This window comes from Pongo pygmaeus, chromosome 23 (assembly GCF_028885625.2).
Source record: "Pongo pygmaeus isolate AG05252 chromosome 23, NHGRI_mPonPyg2-v2.0_pri, whole genome shotgun sequence".
Classification (NCBI taxonomy): Eukaryota; Metazoa; Chordata; class Mammalia; order Primates; family Hominidae; genus Pongo; species Pongo pygmaeus.
Genome location: NC_085931.1, coordinates 56,196,360 through 56,222,926, shown reverse-complemented (window position 1 = coordinate 56,222,926; position 26,567 = coordinate 56,196,360). Strand labels below are relative to the sequence as shown.

General features: G+C 53.5%; 1 protein-coding gene across 2 annotated transcripts in view; it reads left to right on the top strand.

The window, feature by feature from the left end:
* The window catches only part of KIAA0930 (KIAA0930 ortholog), a 44,870-nt gene that overhangs the window by 10,419 nt on the left and 7,884 nt on the right, over nucleotides 1-26,567 (top strand). Inside the window, exons 1-6 of one of the 2 annotated variants that reach the window (XM_054469803.2) lie at nucleotides 17,964-18,339; nucleotides 18,497-18,648; nucleotides 24,328-24,447; nucleotides 24,533-24,610; nucleotides 24,944-25,045; nucleotides 26,276-26,416. In XM_054469803.2, the coding sequence (XP_054325778.2) occupies nucleotides 18,087-18,339; nucleotides 18,497-18,648; nucleotides 24,328-24,447; nucleotides 24,533-24,610; nucleotides 24,944-25,045; nucleotides 26,276-26,416 (846 nt within the window). In that variant the 5' untranslated portion in view covers nucleotides 17,964-18,086. Of the gene's footprint in view, nucleotides 1-17,963; nucleotides 18,340-18,496; nucleotides 18,649-24,327; nucleotides 24,448-24,532; nucleotides 24,611-24,943; nucleotides 25,046-26,275; nucleotides 26,417-26,567 lie in introns of those variants that run through there. The other variant, XM_054469801.2, reaches the window with a different exon arrangement.

Below are 26,567 nucleotides of genomic sequence, written 5' to 3'. Positions count from 1 at the left end.
GATCTGGTGGTAATAAACTGGGGGCACTTAGCAAGGCCTGTTTGTTGAGATTCTTCTCTCAACTAATCCCTGTGTCTTCAGAAATGAGGATGCTCTTTTCCTCCAGACATAGAGAGGGTGCCTTTCACATGAGGGTCTTATGACCTGCTTCACGGAGAAGGGCAGGGGGAGGGTGAGAGAGACCTTCCTGCTTCTGCTATTTTCTCAAATGCTAGCGTGTCGTATTTTGGGGTAACGTGGCCTGAACCCTATCACCAACTGCCCCTGGGACATCTGCTCCCACCTGTATGTGTCCCAGGTGCCTCCAGCTCAGCCTGACCAAGACGTGACTCGCTGCCCGCCCCGTGTCTGCTCTCCTCGGCCGCAGGCCAAGAGTCAGCCCTCCCTTGCCCCTCAGCCAGCTGAGGTCCAGGCTGTGCTGGGCTGTCTCCTCTCCCCACCTGCATTGTCCCATATGTCCCCATGTGGCCGTTCCTGACTGTCATTGTCACCCAGGCTGGAGTGCAGTGGCACAATCTCAGCTCACTGCGCCCTCTGCCCACTGGGTTCAAGTGATTCTCCTGCCTCAGCCTCCTGAGTAGCTGAGATTACAGGTGCCTGCCACCATGCCTGGCTCATTTTTTGTATTTTTAGTAGAGACAGGGTTTTGCCATGTTGGCCGGGCTGGTCTTGAACTCCTGACCTCAGGTGATCCACCCGCCTTGGCCTCCCAAAGTGTTGGGATTACAGGCGTGAGCCACTGCTCCTGGCCCATGTTCACACCTTTAAGAACCTCTTGATGTCTGCCAGGCATATAGTCCAAGACCCTTGGTGACCTGCCCCAGCTGACCCCCTGAGCCCCAGCCGTAAGACTTGTTAGAGGGGGTTTCCCGAGGGCCCCTCCACACTCAGGCTGGAATCACCCTCCTCAACCCGTTGTTGGCGGAGAGGGGGGCCCTTGGCTCTAGGGCCCTTCTGTGTCCTCTTCCTGACCCTGGTGGAATCAGCCACCACTCCCCTTGTTCTTGGTGCCACCTGTCAATTCCTGCCCCTGTGCTGTGACACTGTGTAGTCCCCCGTGTGTGGCTCCTGTCCCTGTCCCACCTGAGCTTCCCTCCACGGCTCTGGCTTTTCATCCCTCGCACCAGCTCAGAGTAGACGGATGCCTGGGCGCAGGCCCCTGGGAGTGACAGGGGAGCTGCCTAGGGGCGTGTTTGGTGGTGGGGGTGTGGAGAGGGATCTTTCGGGTGAGTGTTTGGTGGTTGGGGGGTGGAGAGGGATCTTTTGGGTGTTTGGTGGTGGTGGGTGGAGAGGGATCTTTCGGGTGAGTGTTTGGTGGTTGCGGGGTGGAGAGGGATCTTTCGGGTGAGTGGTGGCTGGGGGGTGGAGAGGGATCTTTTGGGTGAGTGTTTGTTGGTTGTGGGGTGGGGAGGGATCTTTCGGGTGAGTGGGGGGTGGGGAGGGATCTTTGGGGTGAGTGAGTGGTGGTGGGGGTGTGGAGAGGGATCTTTCAGGTGAGTGGTGGTGGAGGGGTGGAGAGGGATCTTTTGGGTGAGTGGTGGTGGCGGGGTGGAGAGGGATCTTTCGGGTGAGTGTTTGGTGGTGGGGGGGTGGAGAGGGATCTTTCGGGTGAGTGTTGGTTGGGGGGTGGGGAGGGATCTTTCGGGTGAGTGAGTGGTGGTGGGGGTGTGGAGAGGGATCTTTCGGGTGAGTGAGTGGTGGTGGGGGTGTGGAGAGGGATCTTTCGGGTGAGTGAGTGGTGGTTGGGGGGTGGAGAGGGATCTTTGGGGTGAGTGGTGGTGGGGGTGTGGAGAGGGATCTTTCGGGTGAGTGAGTGGTGGTTGGGGGGTGGAGAGGGATCTTTCGGGTGAGTGGTGGTGGAGGGGTGGAGAGGGATCTTTTGGGTGAGTGGTGGTGGGGGTGTGGAGAGGGATCTTTCGGGTGAGTGGTGGTAGGGGTGTGGAGAGGGATCTTTCGGGTGAATGTTTGGTGGTGATGGGGTGGAGAGGGATCTTTCGGGTGAGTGGTGGTGGTGGGGTGGAGAGGGATCTTTCAGATGAGTGGTGGTTGGGATGTGGAGAGGGATCTTTCGGGTGAGTGAGTGGTGGTGGAGGGGTGGAGAGGGATCTTTCGGGTGAGTGTTTGGTGGTGGGGTGGAGAGGGATCTTTCAGGTGAGTGGTAGTGGAGGGGTGGAGAGGGATCTTTCGGGTGACTGTTTGGTGGTGGTGGGTGGAGAGGGATCTTTCCGGTGAAGAGGTGATCATTTGTTGGGGAACTGGCCCTTGAGCGAGGCATTGCCCATACAGGGCCCTGCCTGAGCAGAGGCGGCAGGAAAAGGGCAATGAAGGTTCACACTGTAATTTGCTAAGTCGCTTCCGAGAAGTCACTGTAGCCCTCTGGGCTCCGTTCCCCTTTGCAGAGTAGGACTGCTTGCTGCTCTATCTCTACCTGCGGAGGGAGCGAGGGTCGGACCTAGAGTCTCAGAGTGTGTCATGGAGGCTGCCTGTGACAGGTGGCAGAGCTGTGCCTCAGTTTCCTTTTATGAATTAGGGAGAAGAAGGTTGACCTGGTCACTGCTCACAGCCAAGGTTCTGGGACACATGTTCACTGGTCCACACTCTTAACCACTTGAAACCAAGCCACTTGTAAAAAGCACTATGGGCAGTCAGAAACCAGCTGCTCAGGGAGGTTGATGCTGTGTCTGCTGGGGTTCGGGGACATCAGAAGTGAAGGAAGCAAGACACGCGACAAGAATCACACCCCACTCTGGCCCCACAAAATAGAAATCGAACCCTGTCATCCCACAACCTTCACCCTTTGGGCTGTAGATTGCCTGCCCCAAACCCCCAGCTCTTATCTGCAGGTCCCTCCTGCCAGCCCACGGGTTGTCTGCGTTGGCCGGTGCTGACCTGGGCCATCCCTGAGACCATGCCTACCAGGGGTGTGGGGGTCTAGGATTCCAGGTTTCTCCTGATCCAGGGAGGAGGGAGCTGCCCCCGCACACAGTGGGAGCTCGTTAGCTGCTGCTCAGCTCCTGGGAGCCTTCTCCCTGTAGCAAACCCCGATGGATCCACCCCAGCCAGAGCTACTACTGCTTTAGGGTACAGGGATGAGGTCATCTGTATCAGAGGCTGCGACAAGAAGAAGGCTCTGCGTCCAGGATCCTTCCCTGAAGTTCAGCGGGGCCTGTTCTCTCCCAGGGACAGTTGGAGCCAGAGTAACTGCCATCCCCTTTACGGAGGGGATTTCATTTCCTCCAGTATTGTATCGGCAGCATTTCATTCCAGTGACAGCCCAGTGACGAGAGGGGTGTGGTGCCTGTTGGCAGAGGGAGACAGTGGGACTTATGCTAAAGCACTTGTGCAGGGTCCCATAGCAGCAGGGGATGCTGGACCTAATTCTCCTGGATTCGAGGCTGGCGCTGCCCTTCTCATGCTCAAACATATCCCTTTCTCCAGGGAAGGATGTTTGATGCCTTTTTTTTCCTGGGTGGGCCTGTCCTGGCATAGTGTACGAGGCAGGGCCCAGCCCCCTGGTTTTCACAATGAGTGGGTCTCAGAAGTCAGAGTAGAGGAGGGCTAGGAATGAGGGTTGGTGCGGGAGTGGGCATTTCCGAGGACGCTGCCTGCGGAGAGCATGAGATGGAGCAGGGGACTGAGACCCCTGGGAAGGCAGAGCCGCAGAAGCGCCCAGAAGGGGCCTTGCATCCTTGTCCTGTGTGGTGTGTCGTTGCCTTGCACCTAGTACACGTGGGCCTGCACACTGAGCACCTGCCGTGGGCCGGGTGCTGGGCACGGGTGGGTGGCATTGGCGGATGGGTCCAGTTGTGTGCCTGGCTCCCGGCTCAGGGCCTGGGCAGGGAGTGGAGGAGTGAGGGAGGAGGTGAAGCACGTGGTCTGGGTTCCTCCGCCAGGGTTTGGCATCTCTGCAGATATCGTGAGCTGGGGGCATGGGTGGGCCTCAGGGTTCAAGGGTTCTGTGACTTCCTCGTGTTGCAGAGGAGGAGGCAGGAGGAGGTGGAATGATGACTGGGCAGTGACCGGGTGGCCTCAAGCCCAGGCAGTGGAGGAAAGTGGGGGGGAAGCTGGTGGTGCTGGCTCCTGGCTGAGATGGGGCACCTTTGCGTGAGTGTCAGGAGAAGCCTGAGAAATTACTCAGGAAGTGGTCGGTCAGCTGGTCGCATAGGAGGCCATTTTCTGTGTCTGAGCAGAGCAGTGAGTTAGGAGCTTGGATAAGGCCCCCATGAGGATGATCTCACAGAAAACGGGAATTTGAATCTGGAGCCACTGTTTCAGCTTGATGATTGTGCTTAGGAGATACTGAAACTGTCCGGAAACAGCTGTGGGGTGGGGGGCGGCAGGTGCGGTGGTCACAGGAGGTGAGGGGTTTGTGGGAACTGTTGCTTAGAGGAGGATAAAGGACGCTTTATGGGAGCCCCAATCCAGCAGGAGCCTCCCCCCCATGCAAGGCACCTTGAGGTCAGGGTTTATTCCCCTTTGTCCCCCAGGACCTCATGCAGCGCCTGGGGCAGAGCAGGCCCGCAGAACTGGATGCGAAGCCCAGCTCCCACCAGCTTGCCAGGTGCCCGGACTTGAAGGCCTCGGTTTCCTTAACTGTAAAATGGCTATTAGGCGGTCACAGATGTGGCCTAGGGATTGTGAAAGCACTTCGAGGATTTCACAACGTTGTGCAAGTCTAAGCCAGGCCCATGAATAAAGTTCTGCCTGCCAGCAGCTGGGGGTGAGTGGAGAGGCTGCCGCGTGCTCTCTGAGCGCACTGAGGCTCGGCACATCCTGTGTTGTCGTTCACTGGCTCCCTGTGGTGGATACTGCCCTGCGCTGGGCCCCGGACGCCCTGCCAGCAAAGGGCCTTGTCTGGGTGGGGAGGGGCCCTCGGGACAGGTGGTTAGGAGCCAGGGTGACAAGCCTGCAGCGTGGAGCCAGGAGCGTGGCTCTGCAGGCAGGTGGGGCTGTGGCCTGGCCCTGACCCATGCCAGCGGAGTGACTGCAGAGCAGGCGCCTGGGCCTTGAGCCCCAAGTTCCTCATCAGGTGAATGAAGGGAATTGTTCTTACCTCTCAGGATCTTTGTGAAGACCAAGTGAGGCAACGTGGGCACGGGCAGCACTCGGGATGTCTTGCAGGGCCCCAGCTGGGTCAGGGAAGGCCGGTGCTGGGGTGGGGTGGTAAGGAAGGCACCCCGAGGGGGTGACTGCGGAGGTGGAGGTGGCCACTGAGCTGACTTGCACAGGCCAAGTTGGAATGGGCGCTGTGCCCGTGTCCTGTGCCCTGTGGTGTGGTCGAGGCCCTCCAGGGGATGCGGGGCGTTTGGTCAGGGAAGAAGGGCCGAGGCTGGCTGGAACATCGGGGACCACATGGCAGATGTCGGGGGCTGCCTGGAGAGCCTGGCTTGCCTGGTAAGGGAGCCTGGACTTCTTCCAAAGGAAGATGTGGAACCAGGCAGGGGTTTTAGGCACGCAACGTGGAGACCCCACGTTTCCCTTTGGTCAGAGGAGAGGGCATGGCACTGCTCACGTGGGGACTCAATGGTCCAGCTCCCCTCCTCCAAGTGCCTCGTCAGAGCAGCCAGGGGCCTCCCTGGACAGTGCCTTTGTTTTCTGTGCCCCGAGGGAGGGAGGCCCTCAGCTGGAGAGGCTCTGGGAGAGGCTCTGCGAGGCACGAGTGGATGAAAGGCCTATTGAGGGGCCACAGAAGCCCATTCAGCCAGCCCTGGCTGCCTGGGTGCGGAGGCTTCCAGAGGGCCAAGGGCCACCTGGACTCTCCCCAAAGGGGCCAGTTGACCCCCACCTTTGGACCGTGGCCAGGGCCAAGTGGAGTCTGTTGCTGAGCCCGGTGTTCTCTGGAGAGGACGCTCTCAAGGCCCTTGACCCAGACAGTCCCGGGACAGGCACCCAGCATCTGCAGGCCACCCCACGGCAGAGACGCCTTCTCAGCCCCCTCCCCACCAAACACTTCAGGGGTCCCCAGCCCTCTGGGGATAACACAGAACCCCTGACCCAGGGAAGAGGGCCCGGCCCCTCCAGCTCTTCTTCCCACTCCACTTCCTCAGCCTCAGGGCTGATCCACCATCCTGGCTTCACTCATCTTCCCCCCAGGGGAGCGTTGAATGCTGTCCACCTTTGCCTGCTTGATTCCTAGTTTTCCTTGAGTCCCCAGCTGACTGGAATTCCCTGTCCAGCCATCACCTTCCCCTACTGGCCCCTGCCACGGCTACCATCTCACTTCTGTCTTTGTTACTTATAAATACAGCCTGCTTCCACTGAAGCTGGGGATGGCGGGGGGAGAAGGGACCGCATGAGACCAAACTAACTGATGTGAGGACGAGTGGGTTCAAGCACCAGCTCCAACTGCGGGAGCCGGGCAGTCTCTCCCTCCTGCTGCGTCCTCATTTGTAAAATAAACTGCTTCAGTTGTGAGATCAAGAGCATCAGGCCCCAGTGTTTAGCACCATGCCTGGCACACAGGAAGCCCTGGGTGTATTTGTAAACATGCTGTAGAATATTTGTAAAACAGGACAAAGTTATTCTGGCCTCACTTTTTTTTGTCTTTGTTTTGTTTGCAGGATGAGGGTCTGTGCACTGCACCACTCTTAACCCTTCACTGTGGACATGTGCGTGTAATTCCTTCAGTCTTTCCTCCTAGGCATTTTTTAAAAGAGACAGTTTCCTTCATTTAAGTATTCAGATATAATTTTGTGTCCTGGCTTTTTTCCTCTACCATGAGCATTTTTCCAAGTAACTGCATTGTTAGAAATGTTTTGGTTACTTTTTGGATAGGTAAACGTGCTCAGGGTACAAAATACAAAAGTTATGAGAGGGTTCTTAATGAAAACACTGAGTCTTTCTCCTTCATAGTTTTTCTCCCCAGAGGCCATGAGGACACTAGTCATGATGTAATAATACTTACTCACCCTGGGTGCTGGCTTGGTGGTGACCCTGGGTGCTTATCTGGTGCTGTTCCTGGGTGCTGGCTCTGTGCTGACCCTGGGTGCTTATCTGGTGCTGATCCTAGTTGCTGGCTCGGTGCTGACTCTGGGTGCTTATCTGGTGCTAATCCTAGGTGCTGGCTTGGTGCCAGCACAATTTTAAAGGCTTCACGTGGATGGACTAACTTTCAGCAACCCAGGAGGTAGATACCATTGTTACTGCCATTTTACAAGTCAGGAAACAGGCACCAAGAGTTTTGGATTTGTCTGTCACATGACCAGAACTGCTGGAGCCAGGATGGACCCTGACGATCTGGCTTTCTCACCTCCCTTCTCTTCCGCAGGCTCCAGCAAGCATTGGAGTCATGTTAAACGATTGGCTTTAATAGGAAAAACCTCTAATATTGGTCTGCTCTCCATTTTTCGCTTCGTTTATCCTAGAGAACTTTCCTCCTTGGAACAGATAGAGTTGCTTCAATCTTTTTTAATTGCTGCGTAGTATTCTGTTCTGTGAATGTCTTATAGTTAGTTTATTTAACTACTATCCCTATTGATAGGACAACTTCAGCATTTTGCCAACAGTGCTGTAATGCTGTAATAATTTTATGTAGGAGGCAGATAGTGAGACCACAGGGAAAAATTCATCTGTGGGATCACTGGGTCAGAGGTAAAATGCGTTTGTGATTTTGACCATCTGGTATTTTTGGCAGTTTACGTTCCTACTGCAGGATATAAAGTCCCTGTTTCTCCACATCCTCTTTGACCTGAAGTGTTGTCAGGTGTTTTGATCTTTGCAAATCTGATAGGTGGAAAGTAGAATTTTGAGGCTTTAATTTACATATCTCTAATTGTGTCAAGCTGAGCATGTTTTTGTGTTCTAAAACCACTTAATTGCCTTCTGCTTTCCTTGCCATTTTATTTTCTTATGCATTGTATACGACTTAGTATTTGTTAAGGAAATTGCCCTCATTTAAGAGTTCTGTCTATGTTTCCAGTGTGGTATTTGTTTTTTGCTTTGTTTGTGGCATATGTGTGTGGTGGTGGGGCACGGGAGTGGTTTTATTTCCCTATAGAAATTTTTAATTTTTGGCCAGGCCCAGTGGCTCATGCTTGTAATCCCAGCACTTTGGGAGGCTAAGGCAAGCGGATTGCTTGAGCTCAGGAGTTTGAGACCAGCCTGGGCAACATAGTGAGACCTCATCTCTACAAAAAATACAAAAATTAGCCACGTGTGGTGGCGTGCGCCTATAGTCCCAGCCACTTAGGAGGCTGAGGTGGGAGGATCACTTGAGCCTGGTGAGGTCAAGGCTGCAGTGATTGTGCCACTGGACTCCAGCCTAGGTGACAGAGTGGGACCCTGTCTCAAATAAAAAAAGAGAAATGTTAAGTGTTTATGTAGTTTGATTGATCATTCTTTTCGTTAATAGCTTTTATGTTCTCCTTAGAAAGCCTTCTCCCTCTCTGAGGGAATAAAAAATCCTCTCATGGTTTTCCTTTTTTATAGTTTTACTTTTAACATTAAAAGTTTTAATCTTTTTGGAATTTATTTTGGCTGGAACAGGGACCCAAGCTTATTCTTTTTCCTCAGCAGGCCACTTGTACCAAGACCAATTGTGGAAGAATAATCTGCATCCTACTGATTTGAAGTGCTGTCTTCATAAAAACTCTTGGCCAGGCACAGTGGCTCATGCCTGTAATCCCAGCACTTTGGGAGGCCGAGGCGGGCAGATAACCTGAGGTCAGGAGTTTGAGACCAGTCTGGTCACCATGGTGATACCCCGTCTCTACTAAAATAGAAAAATTAGCTGGGCGTGGTTGCGCGTGCCTGTAGTCCCAGCTGCTCAGGAGGCTGAGGCAGGAGAATCGCTTGAACCTGGGAGGCAAAGATTATTGTGAGCCAAGATCGTGCTACCGTACTCCAGCCTGGGCAACAAGAGTGAGCCTCCGTCTCAAAAAACAACAACAACAAGAAAAACCCAGTTATTGTGTGTTTGAGTTTTGTGTTTTTGCTTTCTATTCTGTTCCATTGATCTGTCCAGTCATGTACTGATACCACCTTGCTTTCATTAATCATTTAATTCATTTATTCAATTAGCAAATATTTATTACGTCGTATATGCCAGAAGCCATTCTGGAAACTAAACGTATAGCATTGAACAAAATGATCATAGAGCAAAAATAATCATGTCTTCATGGAGCTTAAGTTCTGGTAGGGCATCTGTGTGAAAACATACATCAGCTTTGGTAGGGCAGGTGTTGGCAAACTATAACCCCAAATCTAGACTGTTTCCTGTTTTTGTAAAGAAACTTTTATTGGAACATAGCCATGTCCATTTCCTTACGTATTGCCATGGCATGCCATTTCTTGATGTACTGCCATGCCATTTGCAGCTATGGTCTGCAAAGCTGAAGATATTTTCTCTCTGGACTTTCATGGAATTTGCTGACTCCTTTACTAGTGAAAGACTGAAAGTAAACAGAACAAATAGGCAAAATATATATTCGATAGTGACAAGTGCTGTGGAGAAAAATCAAGCTGGAAGTGGGATAGGGCATGTTGGGGGTGGGATTTGCAATTTTAAATCAGGTGGTTTGAGAAGGCCTCTCTGAGAAGGTGATATTTCAGTAAAGAGCCTGGGGGCAAGTCAGGAAATAAGCTTGGTGGAAGAATTTGAGCCGAGAAGTGATGAGAACTGATTTGTGTTCTAACAGTGAGCAGGGTGGAAATGCGGAGACCAGTGAGCAGGCAGTGATGGTGATATGGACCGGGATGGTGACGCTTAGCACAGGGTGGAAGCAGTGTTTTGTGAGAAGTGGATGGGGTTGGGGGAGCCGGGCACAGTGGCTCACACATATAATCCCAGCACTTAGGAAGGCCTAGGTGGGAGGATCGCTTGAGTCCAGGAGTTCAAGACCAGCCTGGGCAACATGGCAAAACCCTGCCTCTACAAAGAATACAAAACAGAGCTGGGTGTGGTATTGCATGCCTGTAGTCCCAGCTACTTGGGAAAGTAAGGTGGGAGGATCGCTTGAGGCTGGAGGTCGAGGCTGCAGTGTGTCATGATCATAGCACTGTGTTCCAGCCTGGGCAACATAGACCCTGTCCCAAAATAAAATAATAAATAGAAATCAAGAATGGGTGTTGAATTTGATTGAATGCTCTTCCAGCATCTGTGGAGATAATCCTGTGTTATTTCTCTTTTGAGCTCTAAATAGATATGAATATATTAATAGATTTTCTAATATTGAACCTTTTTTTTCCCGAGACCGAGTCTCTGTCGCCCAGGCTGGAGTGCCCCGATCTCGATCACTGCAACCTCCGCCTCCTGGATTCAAGCAATTCTCCTGCTTTAACCTCCCGAGTAGCTGGGATTATAGGCACCCGCCACCACACCCGGCTAATTTTTTTGTATTTTTAGTAGAGACGGGGTTTCACCATGTTTGCCAGGCTGGTCTCGAACTCCTGACCTCAGGTAATCCGCCTGCCTCGGCCTCCCAAAGTGCTAGGATTACAGACGTGAGCCACCGAGCTTAGCCTAAACCATTCTTTATTCCCAGTTAAATCCTGCTTGGCCAATGGCATATATTTTTAATAAGTTGCTGGATTCTTTTAAATACTATATTTAAGATTTTTGTCTTGACATCTGTAAGTGAGATTAGCCTGTAATTTTCTGTGTGTGTGGTCTTTGAAATCAATACTGTGCCTCCTTGTGAAAAAGAATTGGCATGTTTCTTAGGCTCTGAAGTTGTGTGAGTAGCCCTGAAGCTAGCTGTCTGTTTCCTGAAAATCTGATAGGATTGCCTTCCCAAAATCACTTCTTGGGCTGGGTGCAGTGGTTCACACCTGTAATCCCAGCACTTTAGGAGGCCGAGGCAGGCGGATCGCTTGAGCTCAGGCGCTCGAGACCAGCCTGGGCAACATGGTGAAACCTGTCTCTACCAAAAATACAAAAATTAGCTGGGTCTGGTGGTGCATGTCTGTGGTTCCAGCTACTCAGGAGGCTGAAACAGGAGGATGGCTTGAGCCCAGGAAATGGAGGTTGCAGTGAGCCGAGATCATGCAACGTTATTCCAGCCTGGGTGACACTGAGACTCCATCTCAAAAAAAAAAAAAAAAAAAATCACCTCTTGGCCTGCTGTGTTAATGTACTTTTTTGGGGGGTAGTTCTTGGACATTTTTCTTTATTTAATACAGAACCATCATTTTTAATGGCTATAAACTATTTTAATTAGGGCTTTACCGTAACTTACTTGTGTGGTTTAATGGTTTAATCCTTTTCTAAAAAAGGATTGGGGTGGGTTTCAAGGAATGCCTCCTAAAGTCTAATTCGTGATTATTCCCAGGGTCTGGTTAGTGGAAAATGTTCCAAGTTATCATAGTAACCACAGTGGCAGTTGTCATTCATCGTTTCTAAGTGCGTGTTGCACTGCTGAGCACTGTGTAGGAGCTCATTTGGTCTCCATGGTAACCGTAGGAGGCAGTTGTTCTGATTTTACTGATGACGAAACTGAAGGCAGGAGAGGTTCAGTCACTTACCCACGTGGGCAGTGTATCACGAATGGGAATCAAATCTGCTCTTGAACTGCAGTCTGACAAAGTCTTCCCCCATCCCGTATTGTGATTGGATTCGCGTGAAATGCCTCGAAAGGTAAAAGTTTCCCTTCCTTTTCAGTGTGCATCTGAAGAACCATCCCCATGGAAAATAATTAAATTATGTTAAATTGGCACTCGGCTGGGAAGTGGATCCCACAGCCCCTGTGCATGAAGCTCTTGTCTGAAGTTCTTCCAGGGGTTCTTAGGCTATCCCAGGAAGCCCTGAGGGTGCTTCAGGGCTCAGAGTGGCCCCTGTGAGCCCAGCCCGCTGGGGACTCAGAAGTTGGGGGAGGGGGAAGGTTTGAAAGCCTGAGTTGCTTTCCTAGCTGTTCACCGGGTGACCCCCGGGTTCTCTCAGTTTCTGCATTTGTAACATAGCTGGGAGAATCCTCGTGCAGGGCCAGGCTAAGGATAAGGATGTGGGCTTATCCAGGAGAAGGATATGGGCTCTGTTGGAGGGGCTGGGTTTGAGTCTCAGCTCCTGCACACGCCATCTAGCCGCTAGAGTCTCAAGTTTTGGTTGAAAATGAAGACTGAGGTTTGAAACTAAGCTGAGGTTGTCCCCACCTCATAAAGTTGCCATGAGGATCTGAAAAGACAATGGGTGAAAGGGCTTTATAAACTATAGGGTGGGCCGAGCATGGTGGCTCACGCCTGTAATCCCAGCACTTTGGGAGGCTGAGGCAGGCGGATCACCTGAGGTCAGGAGTTTGAGACCAGCCTGGCCAACATGGTGAAACCCCATCTCTACTAAAAAAAAAAAAAAAAAAAAAAAATCAAAAAAATTAGCTGGGTGTGATGGTGCATGCCTGTAATCACACCTACTTGGGAGGCTGAGGCGGGAGAATCACCTGAACCTGGGAGGCTGAGGTTGCATTGAGCCGAGATCACGCCATTGCACTCCAGCCTGAGCGACAGGAGCGAAACTCTGTCTCAAAAGTAAATGAATAAACTGTAGGGTGCAGGGCACACACGAGCTGTCATCACATTCCTCGCTCCTGAAACCAGCACTGTTGAGCTCTTGGTACTGTCATGTCACCAGTCCAGGGTCGTGCAGAAGCAGGAGGAGAGTTAGTGGCAATTCAGAGGTGGCAGACACCACACTGGGGTGTGGACGGCCCAGGCTTAGTGCTCACTTCCCATGCGCCCTCTCCCCTGCTCGTCCCTGGAGTCACTCACCTGGAAAGGGCTCTTCCAGTTCTGGAGTTTGAAGAGAGTGACTTACAGAAGCAGGTCACTTGCTTGAGGCAGGGGAGGCAGCCAGATCGCCAGAACTCCTAGCAAATATCGGTTTGCCTGGTCCAGGCCATTGTCATTATTTGCGGATTCACCCACTCACTGAAATTTATTTGTAACCCCAAAATCAGTACTGATGGTACTTTCGGGTTAATGACTGACATTCACGGAGTGTCGAAAAATAGTGTCGAAAAATTCCTTAACTGACACACGTTCCCAGCTGAGGTCAGATGAGGCAGTGCTCCGCCTCACACTGTAAAGAAGTGTCCTTTTTGCAGTCTAGTTAGTGCCATGTATTTTGCATTTTTTGTGCTTTTTGTCAGTGCTTTAAAATGGCCCTGGGCTGAGGTGCTATCTAGTCCCAGGCACAAGATGGCTGTGATGTACTTTATGGAGAAAATACATGTGTTAGAGAAGCTTCGTTCAACATTGATCGTTGTTGGCCATGAGTTCAATGTTAGCGAATGGACTATATGTTAAATACGGTGTCTTTTTTTTTTTTGAGATGGAGTCTTGCTCTGTCTCCCAGGCTAGAGTGCAGTGGCGTGATTTTAGCTCACTGCAACTTCCACCTCCCGGGTTCAAGCAATTCTCCTGCCTTAACCTCCCAAATAGCCGGGATTACAGGCATCCGCCGCCACGCCCGGCTAATTTTTGTATTTTTAGTAGAGATGGGGTTTTGCGATGTTGGCCAGGCTGGTCTTGAACGCCTGACCTCAAGTAATCCACCCGCCTTAGCCTTCCAAAGTGCTGGGATTACAGGCATGAGCCGCCGCATCTGGCCTTAAGTAAGGTGTCTTGAAAGAGAAACATACATAAAGTAAGGTTATGAATTGATCAGTTGCTGAAAATGTGATCAGAGGACCCTAACCTTGTATTTCCCTTAGGAGCCAGCGGGTCGGTATTGACTAATTTGGTGTTCACCGCTGCCTCAGATCAGGAGAATGGATGGTAATCTGGCTCCATAGGACCCCGGGAGGGAAGGCAGGGCCGGGGGCACAGAGCTGTCCGAGGTGCCACCACCTTAAGCCTGGCTCAGCTTTCAGGGGCCACATCTGCTTCCGTAAGTTTCCACTGGGCTTGAGGGTGGGGAGAACCTGCAGCCCTGACTGGCAAGACGGTAGGGAGAAGGGACAGAGAGAAGTCTGGAGACGAGGAGGCTCTGTGCTAGACTAGCAGCTCCCAGGGCTTGTGACCCAGGGGATTTCTTGCTCGGCAGGCCCTGGGAAAGGGTGAAGGGAGAAGGGGTTTGCTTGTGGGAGAAAGTCAGCAGTGACTTCACAGGCCAGCTGTACCTCGTGTGTTTATTCACAGCCAGTTACTGCACCATGAGGCCAAAGGACACTGGAAGGTTTGGGATCCACTGACGTGCTCGTTGTCAGTGTTTCTGACATGCAGGGCAGCAGAGCAGAGGGTCACCAGCAGCCCACATTGCAGCAGCTGGAGCTGTGCAGCCAGCAGAGCACTTTCACTTTCAGCCAAGTCCTCACCTTGGATTCTGGGAGGGTGGCAGGTTAGAGACCCATCTGACAGATAGAATCACTGAGGGTCAGAGAGGTTGGCTGAATGAATTGGCCATCTGAGTAGGGAAGAGTAGCGTCAGGACCTGAGCTCACATATGTTTGACTGCAACTCCTATCATTGTACTGTGCTTCCGGGAATCAGAGATATCCCTCCAGTCCTGACCTTTCCTGGCTCTTGGATGTGGAGTGTGTTTGTGTTTGCCTCCCTTCCTCCCTCTGAAGAGAGACTCTCCTCTCTCACTCTCCCCGCTCCTTTTCTTTCTTTTTTTTTTTTTTTTTTGTGAGAGGGAGTCTCGCTGTGTCGCCCATGCTGGAGTGCAATGGCGCCATCTCGGCTCACTTGAAGCTCTGCCTCCCGGGTTCACACCATTCTCCTGCCTCAGCCTCCCGAGTAGCTGGGACTACAGGCGCCCGCCTCCCCGCTCCCTTTCTTAGTGAGTCCTATGATATTAAAAGTTGTACATTCATGGGAAAAAGTAGTACAATCTTATGACTGAAAATATTAAGTCAAAAAAAAACAAAAACATATGCTGTGTTCATTTCATCCACTCCTGGCATTCTGGTCTGTTTACCTCTGGTGTTTCCATGTGATTTACGTAGTTGTCATCAGTGTGTCTACAACTTGGGGTTCCGCTTTTCCACCAAACATCATATTACACGTATTCCCATGCATCTGTGTGTAGTCTTTATAGCCATCCTTTAAAAAGACTGGTGGTGATTTGGTTGAATCTGTATGGCGTGCTTTACCTCGGGGAAATGTCAGAAATTGCAGGATATTGTGTCCTTTCCTTTCGTCATCTTCATTGTGGTTATTGCTGTTATATTATTTTTTCTCATTAGTAACACATGAAATGTTTTTGTGCAAAAGGCCTTTAATTTTGTACTCTGCCATAAGGTAGATGCATAGGAGTGAGAAAATGCTCATTAGCATCTCACACGTTTTGTTCTCTAGCATATTGGAGAGTTCCAGTTCAGTGCACCCTTGCCAGCATCAGCTACAACTTAACAATTTTATTGGAGTATAATTTATGTAAAATAAACTGCACATATGTAGACTAAACAGTTTGATAAGTTTTACGTTTTTTAAATTAATTAATTTTTTGAGACAGGGTCTTGCTGTCTCCCAGGCCAGAGTGCAGTGGCACAATCTCGACTCACTGCAGCCTCTGCCTCCCGGGTTCAAGTGATTCTCGTGCCTCAGCCTCCCAAGTAGCTGGGACTACAGGTGAGCACCACCACGCCCACCTAAGTTTTGTATTTTTAGTAGAGGTGGGGTTTCACCATGTTGCTCAGGCTGGTCTTGAACTCCTGACTGACCTCCAGTGATCCGCCCGCCACAGGCTCCCAAAGTGCTGGGATTACAGGTGTGAGCCACCGCACCTGGCCTAAATTTTATTTTTGTATACCCTTTTAGAGACAGGGTCTCACTTTGTCCCCCAGGCAGGAGTGCAGTGGTTCGATCATAGCTCACTACAGCCTCGAACTCCTGGGCTCAAGTGATCCTCCCACCTCAGCCTCCCTAGTGGCTGGAGCCATAGCCACGTGCCATCATGCCCAGCTAATTTTTATTTTTATTTTGTAGAGACCAGGTCTCACTATGTTGCCCAGGCTGACCTTGAACTCCTGGCCTAAAGCGATCTTTCCGCCTTGGTCTCCCAAAGTGCTGGGATTACAGGTATGAGCTACCTCGCCCGGCTAAGTTTGATGAGTTTTGATGGCCATATGCACCTGTGAAACCAGCGTCACAATCAAGATCTAGAATCTTTCAGGGCAACCACCTTCCTGCTTTAAGTCACTACGGTTCCGCCTTTTGCGAAATATCGTGTGAATGGGATCATACAGTAAATAGCTTTTTGCGCCTGACTTCTTTTGCTCTGCAGGACAAGTTTGAGGTTTATCCACGGTGTCGTGTGTGGATCACTAGTTTGTTTTTATTGTGACATGTGTGCATTGTCCTGGTTTCCAGTTTGTGGCTGTTATGAATAAAGATGCTGTGAACATTTGTGTGCCAGTCTCTGTGGACATGTGCTTCATTTCTCTTGGGCAGGTACCTAGGAGTGGCTAGTGGCTGGTTTTGTAAGTATATGTTTAACTCTGTGAGAATCTGGCAGTTTTCCTAAGGACTAGTTTGTTTGTTTGTTTGTTGAGACAGAGTCTCGTTCTGTTGCCCAGGCTGGAGTGCAGTGGCACGATCTCGGTTCACTGCAACCTCTGCCTCCCGGGTTCATGTGATTCTCCTGCCTCAGCCTCTAGAGTAGCTGGGACTACAGGCACCCATCACCACGCCCGGCTTATTTATTTATTTATTTTTTTCTGAGATGGAGTCTTGCTCTGTCGCCCAGGCTGGAGTGCAATGGCGCGATCTTGGCTCACTGCAACCTCTTGCCTCCCAGGTTCAAGCGATCTTCCCACCTCAGCCTCTCGAGTAGCTGGGATTACAGGCACCTGCCACCATGCCCGCCTAATTTTTGTGTTTTTACTAGATACAGGGTTTCACCATATTGGCCAGGCTGGTCTTGAACTCCTGATCTCAGGTGATCCACCCACCTCAGCCTCCCAAAGTACTGGGATGACAGGCATGAGCCACCGCACCCAGCCAAGGGCTGGTTTTTAAAGACCAAATTTATTCTGTTATTCTGTTGGGCTCTAAGAGGGAACCAAAAGTGAAGCAATGTTAAGAGGAAGTAAAAAAGAATTGAAGTTTATCCAGGAATAATCATAGCGCTTTGCTTAATTTTGCAAGGGTCTGTAGTAGCGTGACTTGGGCTTTGCCTGTTGCAAAAACGCGGCAGGAACTTCAAAGCAACTCTGCAGACAGTACGCGTGTTTCGTTCTCCCGGGTCCTGTGAGCCTGGGAGGTCTTGCCAGTCCCGTGGGCTCTCCTGGGAGGTCTTGCCAGTCCCGTGGGCTCTCCTGGCCCTCACCCCTGGAGGCTGACAGGGCTCGCTGACCCAGACCCTCACCGATGAAGCCTCCTTCTCTTTTCCTCCCTCTCACTGCCCTAGAGTCCAGGAGCCAGGCAGGGCATGGGAGTGTGTGAGCAACACACTGTTGGGCTGAGGGCTGAGGGCCGAGGGCTGGGGCTGGCTACAAGTCCTGGTTCTTTGGTTAGTAGTGTGGCTGACGTCAACCAAGGCTGGGGTGTTCTGCATTTGACTCAGCTGATGGCCGAGTCCTGGTCGGCCCACTGGCCTGCCTGTGAGGGCGAGAGAGGGTCCTGGCACCACTGGCCCTCAGGTTCCCCATCTCTAAGTGTCGGTATTAGTTCCTTCCAGCCCGAGTACCAGCACTAGATCGCACTGGTCAGTGAGGAAGACAGAAAACAAAAGCAGACCCAGTTTAATCTACTGAGTTGATAAGAGAGAGTTGGCCGCATAGTTTGAAGTGTTAAATCTGTCTAGAGAGGGGACAGACCCACCTATGTTGATCCTGCTGTGTGCCCGTGGTCTCGGTTTGTCTGCATGTGCCCCGAGGAACCTGTGGCTCAGAGCCCCCGCCCATTGTCCCATCACCAGCGGCAGCGCTGGAACGGAAACCCAGATCTTCCCTACCAAAGCCTGTGGGCTTTTTCTGTTTTGCAGGAAAATATTACAAATATTTATCATAAAGAAATACCATTTGTAATAGAAGGAGAAGTCCCCGTGAGGATCAGATGAGCACGAAGCTGCGCAGACGTGGGGCAGGGGTGGGGCGGGTGCTGTCTCCCCGCGGTTCCCGCCTGCAGCCTTGGCTGGCTGGAGGGCGGCTGTCCCTTTAAGTCGGGTTCCCGTTGGGACTGCCGCAGCCAGGGGGAGTGGGTGGGGGTGAGAGATGTTAGTGAGAGCCCTGCCTCTCCAAAGGCTCCCCTCCAGCCAAGCCTTCCCGGCTTCCAGCCCAGACAGCAGCCAGCCAGTGGCGTTCCTGGCTCCTCGGGATTTTCCTTTTCCTCCGAAGCTGCTGATTCATCCCCAGGCTGGAGTCCGGCTCAGCTGTGGGGCTGGGAGCATGGGCTCTCAGGCTGCTGCTGGGCGGAGGAACTGGGCCTCCTGGGAGGTGTCCTCCAGCCTCTCTGGATGCTCCATGGGTGGGGGTCGGAAGTGGTGAGGGAGGGGCAGCGCATCTCAGAGCCCTCGCAAATTTCTGGCCAGAAATGTGGGGGTATGGGCACAGCTTGCCCAAGGCCATGCTGCAAGGGCCAGAGTGGCCGTCCTTCCTCACTCCTGTCTGGCCTCCCTCTGCAGGGTGCTTCAAGGATGACCGCATCGTCTTCTGGACTTGGATGTTCTCCACCTACTTCATGGAGAAATGGGCTCCCCGGCAGGACGACATGCTTTTCTATGTGCGCCGGAAGCTGGCTTACTCCAGCAGCGAAAGCGGTGCAGACGGGAGGAAGGTGAGTGACCCCCGGCCCCTGCCCCTGTGTCCGTGCCCCAAGCATCCCTGTGGTGTCTGCTGTCGGCGTGCATGTGGGCTTTCCTACAGTGCTCATGCATATCAGAGGGTGAGTGATATTTATTGAGCACCTACTGTATTCCAGGAACTGTGTAGACAGTCTCATGTGCAAATCTGGATGTGCTGGGTGTCTGTACACATTGTCTGTCATTCATCTTCACTGTGACCCTGAAGGGCAGTGATTGCCGTCACCATTGTAGCTTTGAGGAAACAGGTTCACAGACAGCTGACTTGGCTGGCCTCTTAGGATTAGTCAATAGATGGTAGAGCAAAGGTCGCACTCCAGAGCCCAGGGCCCTCCCTTGGCCATGGCAGGGTGACCTGACTCGGTGGTGGTGATGATGATGGTGCCTTCCACTTACTGAGCCGTCGCCATCATCCAGACACAGTGCTGAGCTCTCTTCTTCTTAGCCCCATTGTGAAGTCCCAACAACTCGACAGGGTGGGTGTTCTTATCCCTTTTACACATGAGGAAACGGAGGGCTCGGAGATGAAGTGATTCGCCTAACGTATTTCATCCACTAAATCGAAGTGTGGGAGGAGCTAATAAAATACATTTTGCATGCTTCCTTCTCTGTTTTTCACAGGCTTTTGCAGTTTGTAAAATGTTTAAGCAACCCCATATGCCAGATATGGAAATGCTTTTGTTTTCCTTTAAAAACAAGAAATGAGAGGGCCGTGGAGCCAGGTCTGGAACTTGCAACCTGCCTGGCTCTGTGACTGTGGGGCCATGGTTTGCTGGCAGAGGCTCATGCAGGGATTACTTGGAGCCTGGCCTTCCCTTGGGCCCATTTTCTGAGCCTGAACACACGCGGGATGGATTTTCTGCAAGTGGACGGGCCTGGATGCCTGCATGCTGGCCCCGAGCCCTGAGCCAGCCCCACTTTGGAGGGACCAGCAGGAAACCATGAACAACTGGCCAGAGAGGTGGGGGAACAGCCAGGAGAGGGGAGGGCACCCCAGGAGGGGAGGTCTGGAGACGGTGCAGCCAGTGGGGTGCAGTGTCTGAAGGGCCTGTTGGATTTGGTGCCAGGGAGGGGTGGCGGTCTTGGTGCAGCAGCTTCAGTGGCAGGTGTGCAGGGACTAGAGCCACACTCAGGGAGGCAAGGAATGCTTTCCGGGAGGGACGAAGAGGAGGCCTGACTGGTGATGGGATCCCTGAGTAAGAACCTTCTGGAGCTGGCTCAGGGCTCCTCAGAATCTGCTGCCATGCCCGCCCTGTCTGGGTGTGCAGTTGAGAGACCAGCTTTCAAGGCCAGTCTTGTTTCCCCCTGGTTTACCATATGACATTGCCAGGTCATCTCCTCTCTGGGGTAAAAGGGGATCAGGGCAGGTGCCCCGAAAGGTGAGGGCCCTCCCATTGTGGACACCTGGGAGGCTGGGAGGTTTGGGGTTGGCGTGACCATATGAGTGTGCTTGGCAGAGAGGTGGCTGGTGCCTCAGGATCCTCACTGTCCGTGACCCTCATGGCGGGCACAGGCTCCTGTAACCTCAGCACAGTTCTTGGGGAGGCACTCCTCTCACCCATGGGAGCCAGAACTCGGAGGCTCAGGCCCTCTGTCGTCCTAGGGCTGTGGACCCCGCCCCTGCCTCCGTCCACTCCGGCCTCTCAGCTTCTGCTGGAGTTCAGGTTGCAGAGAACCTTTCCCCCACCCCCAAATGTTGGTCTTTTCCCCAAGGCAGAGTCTGTTGCAAGCAGGGGCTCTAATGAGGACTTGGCGCATTTGAGACACTCTCAGCTGTACTTTGAATTTTGATTCCAGAGAGGTCACGACTCTGGTCAAGAGGGCAGACAGGGAGGTGGGAGGACGGGTTGTGTGCACCCTGGATAGGCCGGGCTAGGGGGAGGAGAAAGGAACGGCAGATGAGGGGTCCATCTTGGGTGGAGGAGAAGTTTAAAGGTGAGAGCCCTCCACTGAGAAAGTGCAGCCCTGGATCCAGGCCTGAGGAATTTGGAGCAGAGGGGATGGGGCCACATCCAAGATCTGCTGAAAATTTGGAGGTGTCGAGGTCTGAGGGAAGCCTGAGTCCCACGGGAGCAGGTGGCAGTCCAGCTATTCACATGCTAGAATGTTCCATTGAACACCCACTGTGAGCCATGTACAGATGCCCCCCTACACTCAGTGCCGGGAGCACAGAAATGACTCATATCTGGCCTCAGTCTGTTTGGACAGATGGACGGTATAGCCAGTGCTACGGAGCCATCAGTGCTGTGATGGTGGGGACGGGAGTGCAGAAGGTGACATCTGGCGGGCGGGTTGTAGGACAGAGAGAGCGGGCAGCAGCGGGCTGAGGACACGCCCTGTGGAGGGACCAGCAAGTGCGGAGCAGGAGGGTGTGTGACGAGTGCCACATGGGACCTGCCAGAGTGGGCCGACGGAGATTGCGGGGCCTGGTGGGTGGGTCCTGGGGCCGCCCCAACTTGGCATTTTTCCCAGCTTGCCGGGCTGCAATGCTGAGAGTGGCCTGCAAGGGGGCAGGCTGGAGGTGCTGATGGGGAGACCGGGAGACCCCCCGCTGGCAAAAGCCCTGAGCCCTGGGTGGAGGTGGGGGCCCCGCAGAGGCGCCTGCGCACTGCAAGTCCTCTGCGGCAGCCTGGCTGCTTCCCGCCCCCTCCCCATGCCCATCCCGCTGGCACCCGGTTGCCATAGCAACCAGCCGGGCCTCCTGCACCTAGCAGGGGAGGGTGGATGGGCAGGAGCTGCAGTGTCAGGGGGACAGGATGCCGGGAACCCCGCAGTGCTCCAGGGCCCGAGGGACATCCCAGTCCAGCCTTTCCTAGGGAGGGATGTCCTGGATTCCCTGCCCTCTAGTTTCCTCCAGCCCTGGACAACACGCTCCGTGTTCCTGGGCAGGCCATTGTGTGCCTTTGGCAGGAGGGGGGACCTGGCTCTGTGTGCTGCTGGCTCTGCGCTGGTGGCCCGAGCCATGTGTCTCACGGTCACGTGACACCTCAGGATCCTAAGGTGCAGATCATCTTCACACCCACTCAGAAAACCAAAGCTCAGAAACAGGAAGTTTCCTGGGGTCACACAGCTTGCCAGCGGCGAAGCCCTGTCCCCAGTCTCACTTTTTCCTTTTTGGTAGATTGTTTTCAATATAACATCTATACAGAAAAACAAAGACGTGTACACAGCTTGATTTTTCTTAGACTGAACACCTGGTTTCACCAGCCCCCAGATACAGAGTGTGATGAGAACACCGAGGCCCCTTCACCCCACCCCAGGGCTCACCCTCCCCCTGGGCAGCTGCTGCTCTGCCTCCTCACACTTCCCAGGCGGGTTCTGCCTGTTCTCACAGCTCCTGCATGTGGAGTCGGTGGTTCTGCCTGTTCTCACAGCTCCTGTGTGTGGAGTCGGTGGTTCTGCCTGTTCTCACAGCTCCTGTGTGTGGAGTCGGTGGTTCTGCCTGTTCTCACAGCTCCTGCGTGTGGAGTCAGTGGTTCTGCCTGTTCTCACAGCTCCTGCATGTGGAGTCAGTGGTTCTGCCTGTTATCACAGCTCATGTGTGTGGAGTTGGCGGGTTCTGCCTGTTCTCACAGCTTGTACATTGGAATCGGGCAGTATATGTTGTTTCAAGCTTCTTTCTCCCCGTGTCATGTTTGTGAGTCATGCCTGTTGACACAGGTGGTTGTAATCTGGTCTCACTGCTGTGTAATGCCTGCAGAGTGTACCATGGGGGCCTGGCCACCCTCCTCTCAGTGGGTACCAGGCAGCTCCCAGTGTCCTCTTGGGCCTGGCTTTGGTGCACACATGGGCACCTTTCTGATGGGGAACCTGCTCTTTTCGCCTGCCTGTGCTGTGGTGCTGCCCTCAACAGCCGTGTGATCGTGCCCCCGAGCCTTTCATTCACTGAGTCCACAGCGCTTTGCTGAGCAAAAGCAAATGAACAGGTCAATGAAGTGAGACCAGGAGGAACAGCAGAGTCTTGTGAACCCCAGGACTCTCAGCTCAGGGGCTCGGGGTGACTGCAGAGCCATACAGGCGGTGGAAGTGGGAGGCCGCCCGACCCCGGGACATCTGTTTCTCACTCCTAGGCAAGGTTGGCCTCCTGCACCTCTTTCCATAGATCCCAGCTCTGTCCCTGGGGGGCGCAGGCCTGTGCACCTGCAAGAGGGCCCAGCAGTGCCCAGCCCCTCAGAGCCCGAGTCAGTGAGAGCACCCAGGACCAGGACCAGAGGCCCCCAGTCAGCACAGCTGCTTCAAAATTGAAAGCCAGGCCGGGCGCGGTGGCTCACGCCTGTAATCCCTGCACTTTGGGAGGCCGAGGTGGGTAGATCACTTGAGGTCAGGAGTTCGAGATCAGCCTGGCCAACATGGTGAAACCCTGTCTCTATTAAAAATCCAAAAAAAAAATTAGTCAGTTGTGGTGGCAGACACCTGTAATCCCAGCTACTTGGGAGGCTGGGGCAGGAGAATCACGTGAACCCAGGAGGTAGAGGTTGCAGTGAGCCAAGATTGTGCCACTGTACTCCAGCCCGGGTGACAGAGCGAGACTCCGTCTCAAAAAAATAAATAAGAAATAAATTGAGGCCGGGCACAGTGGCCCATGCTTGTAATCCTAGCACTTTGGGAGGCCGAGGCGGGCAGATCACTTGAGGTCAGGAGTTCAAGACCAGCCTGGCCAACACGGTGAAACCCCGTCTCTACCAAAAATACAAAAAGTAGACAGGTGTGGTGGCACGTGCCTGTAATCCCAGCTACTCAGGAGGCTGAGGCAGGAGAATCACTTGAATCCAGGAGGCGGAGATTGCAGTGAGCCAAGACGTGTTGCACTGTAGCCTGGGTGACAGATGGAGTGAGATTCTGTCTCAAAAAAAAAAAAAAAAAAAAAAATTGAAAGCCAGTCTCCCAGGAGAGGTGTAGACATGCTTTGGTTTCTCTCTGATATGTATTTATTATTGATCTTCAGTAAATTTGACTCTGATCTGTTAAAATGGGGCTAATGATACCTGCATTGCAGCGTTGCTTTAAAAGGATTAATAATTTGTAACATGTGTAGCCCAGACCCCACCGTCCACTAAGAGCTCAGTAGGTGTCACTGTTATCATTGATGCCACTTAGTAAATATTAGCTCTTTAAATCATTATGACAACTTTGAGGGAAGATGCCCTCAGTCCATTGTACAGATGAAGACACTGAGGCTCAGTGAGGAGAATGGATGGCCCCTGGGTCCCATCTCCCGTCGCTAGAGAACCGAGGAGCAAGAATTGGAGTTCTGACCGGGCACGGTGGCTCACACCTGTAATCCCAACACTTTGGGAGGCTGAGGCAGGAGGATCACCTGAGCCCAGGAGTTCGAGACCAGCCTGGACAACATGGCAAAACGCCACATCTACAAAAATTTTTAAAAATTAGCCGGGTGTGGTAGCATGTGCCTGTGGTCCCTGTTGTTTGGGAGGCTGAGGTGGGAGGATCATTTGAGCCCAGGAGGTTGAGGCTACAGTGAGCTGTGATTGCACCGCTGCCCTCTAGCCTGGGCAGCAGTGCGAGACCCTGTCTCAAAAAATAATAATAAAAAAGAATTGGAGTCCTTGTCCGTCGTAATGCCTGCATAGTAGTCAGGCAAGAAGAGCGTCACAGTGGGCCCTGGGCACTTACTTCTGCTCTGGGCCTCGCAGGCAGCTGAGCCCGAGGTGGAGGTGGAGGTGTACCGGCGGGACTCCAAGAAGCTGCCAGGCCTGGGAGACCCTGACATCGACTGGGAAGAGAGCGTCTGCCTGAATCTCATCCTGCAGAAGGTATGGGGTGGCAAGGGTGGGGCTGCGGATTGGCCCCGAGGGACGGCCGACCCGTCCCTGCACGCTGACCCGTGCTCTCTTCCAGCTGGACTACATGGTGACCTGTGCGGTGTGCACACGTGCTGATGGCGGGGACATTCACATCCATAAGAAGAAATCTCAGGTGAGCCCTGGCGCGAGAGCCCCCAGCCTCCTAACTGCCAGTGCAGCCTGGGCGTGGCAGACCTCTGGCTGCCCAGCATTTGAGAGAGACAAGTCCTCCTGCTTACTTCTCTGCCCCGGAGGTGAGGGGTCTGACTCCAGAAATCCGCTCAGCTCCTGGGATCCTGTATCCCATTCGAGGAGCACAGAACCAGCTTATCCCCCACATCTCTGGGTAGGTCTCTGGCTTTGGACTGGCTCTGGGCCGGGTGGCCTCCCTATACTGGCTTGGACTGGCTCTGGGCCTGTGTGCCGGGTGGGGCCTCACTTGTCCTCCAAATCTGCTTTCTTCCAGCAAGTGTTCGCGTCCCCCAGTAAACACCCCATGGACAGCAAGGGGGAGGAGTCCAAGATCAGCTACCCCAACATCTTCTTCATGATTGACAGCTTCGAGGAGGTGAGCTCCACGCAGGGCCTCTCTCCTTAGCTTCCCCTTCTCGTGAGATGGGTGTTAGGCACTTCTCCCCGGGGCCTTAGCCTTGCAGAAAGGCATGGGTGGCTTGGAGCCGGGAAGAGTCTGGCTGAGGCAGACGTGGCTCTCTCTTCCCAGTGTTTGCTTGTGGGCAGGTGAATTCCCCCCGGCGCAGCCTCCGTTTCCTCCTCTGTAAAATCAGTGTCATGATCATCTGTCCTACTTACTGTCAGGGCTGAAGACCAAAAGGCTCCTGAGTGGGAGGATGCCTCGTAAACTCTCGCAAGAAGCACTGCCCGGGCGGGAGGAGCCATTATTAACGCTAGTAAATGATAAAGAAGCAGCTCCACACCTGCACTGACTTGGAATCCTAGGATGTCAGAGAGGGATGGGGTTTCCGGAGTTATCTGGGCCAAGCCTTTGTTTTAAGGTTTGGGAAATGGGCTTGGGCAGAAGGAGACTCACCGAGAAACACAGGGCACTGGGAGGGTGGGGAGGGAGCCGGTCGCAGCTCACTCCCTGCTCTGCCCACTCGTGTCTCTCCTCTGTTGAGGCCCTGGTCGGGGTCCTTGTGTGCATCCAAGGTGCTCAGGGCCCTGAGGACTTAGGAGGGAGGCGTGTGCATCTGCAGGAAGATCCCAGGCTCAGGGAGGTCATGTCCCCTCCCCAGGCACACGTAGCTCCTGCGTGGCAGAGCTGAGATTTGCATCTAAGTCTTTGTGACCTTGGAGCTCACAGTCTGTGCACCAGGCCCTGGGAGCAATGATTCGGGAAGGCGGCAGGATGGGGCCTGTGGCACCTTAGTCTGGTGTTGTCACCCCAGGTGGGCAGTCACCCTGCCGCCACACTGAGCCTTTGGCCACACAGGAGCCTCGAAGATGTGGCAGGCAGGGCCGGGCACCCCTAGGCGGTGTGGAGGGGCCCAGACGGTGGCCGACGGTCCTGGTGAACCGTGATGAGGGCGTGCGTCTTCTGCCAGTCCCAGAGTCTCCGTAAGGGTCCCTGTCCTCCCCTGCTGCTCAGCCCCTGCCCCAGTGTGAGGCTGTTCCTGTCCCGTGGGGCTCGGAGGGCATGGGGCCACAGGAGTGTGTGACAGCCAGTTGTCCCCTGCAAAATGGTATTTTCCGAGCAGCCCTCCCTGCCAGTTGGGCCAGGCTGTGGTGTGGGCAGTGGGAGCTGATGGTCACGTCCCTGTCTCTTTGTGCCCTGGCCCAGGTGTTCAGCGACATGACCGTGGGGGAAGGAGAGATGGTCTGTGTGGAGCTGGTGGCCAGTGACAAAACCAACACGTTCCAGGGGGTCATCTTTCAGGGCTCCATCCGCTACGAGGCGCTCAAGAAGGTGTACGACAACCGGGTGAGTGCGGGGCGGCCTCACGGGTGTTCTGGGCCCGGAGACGGCGGCTCCACAGCCCACCTTGGTCCATACCATGGGGCCTCCCAGCCTGCTCGTGCGTGGTAGCGGCCGCCAGGGGTACCTGCAGCCCCTCCGGGCTCCTTCTAGGCGC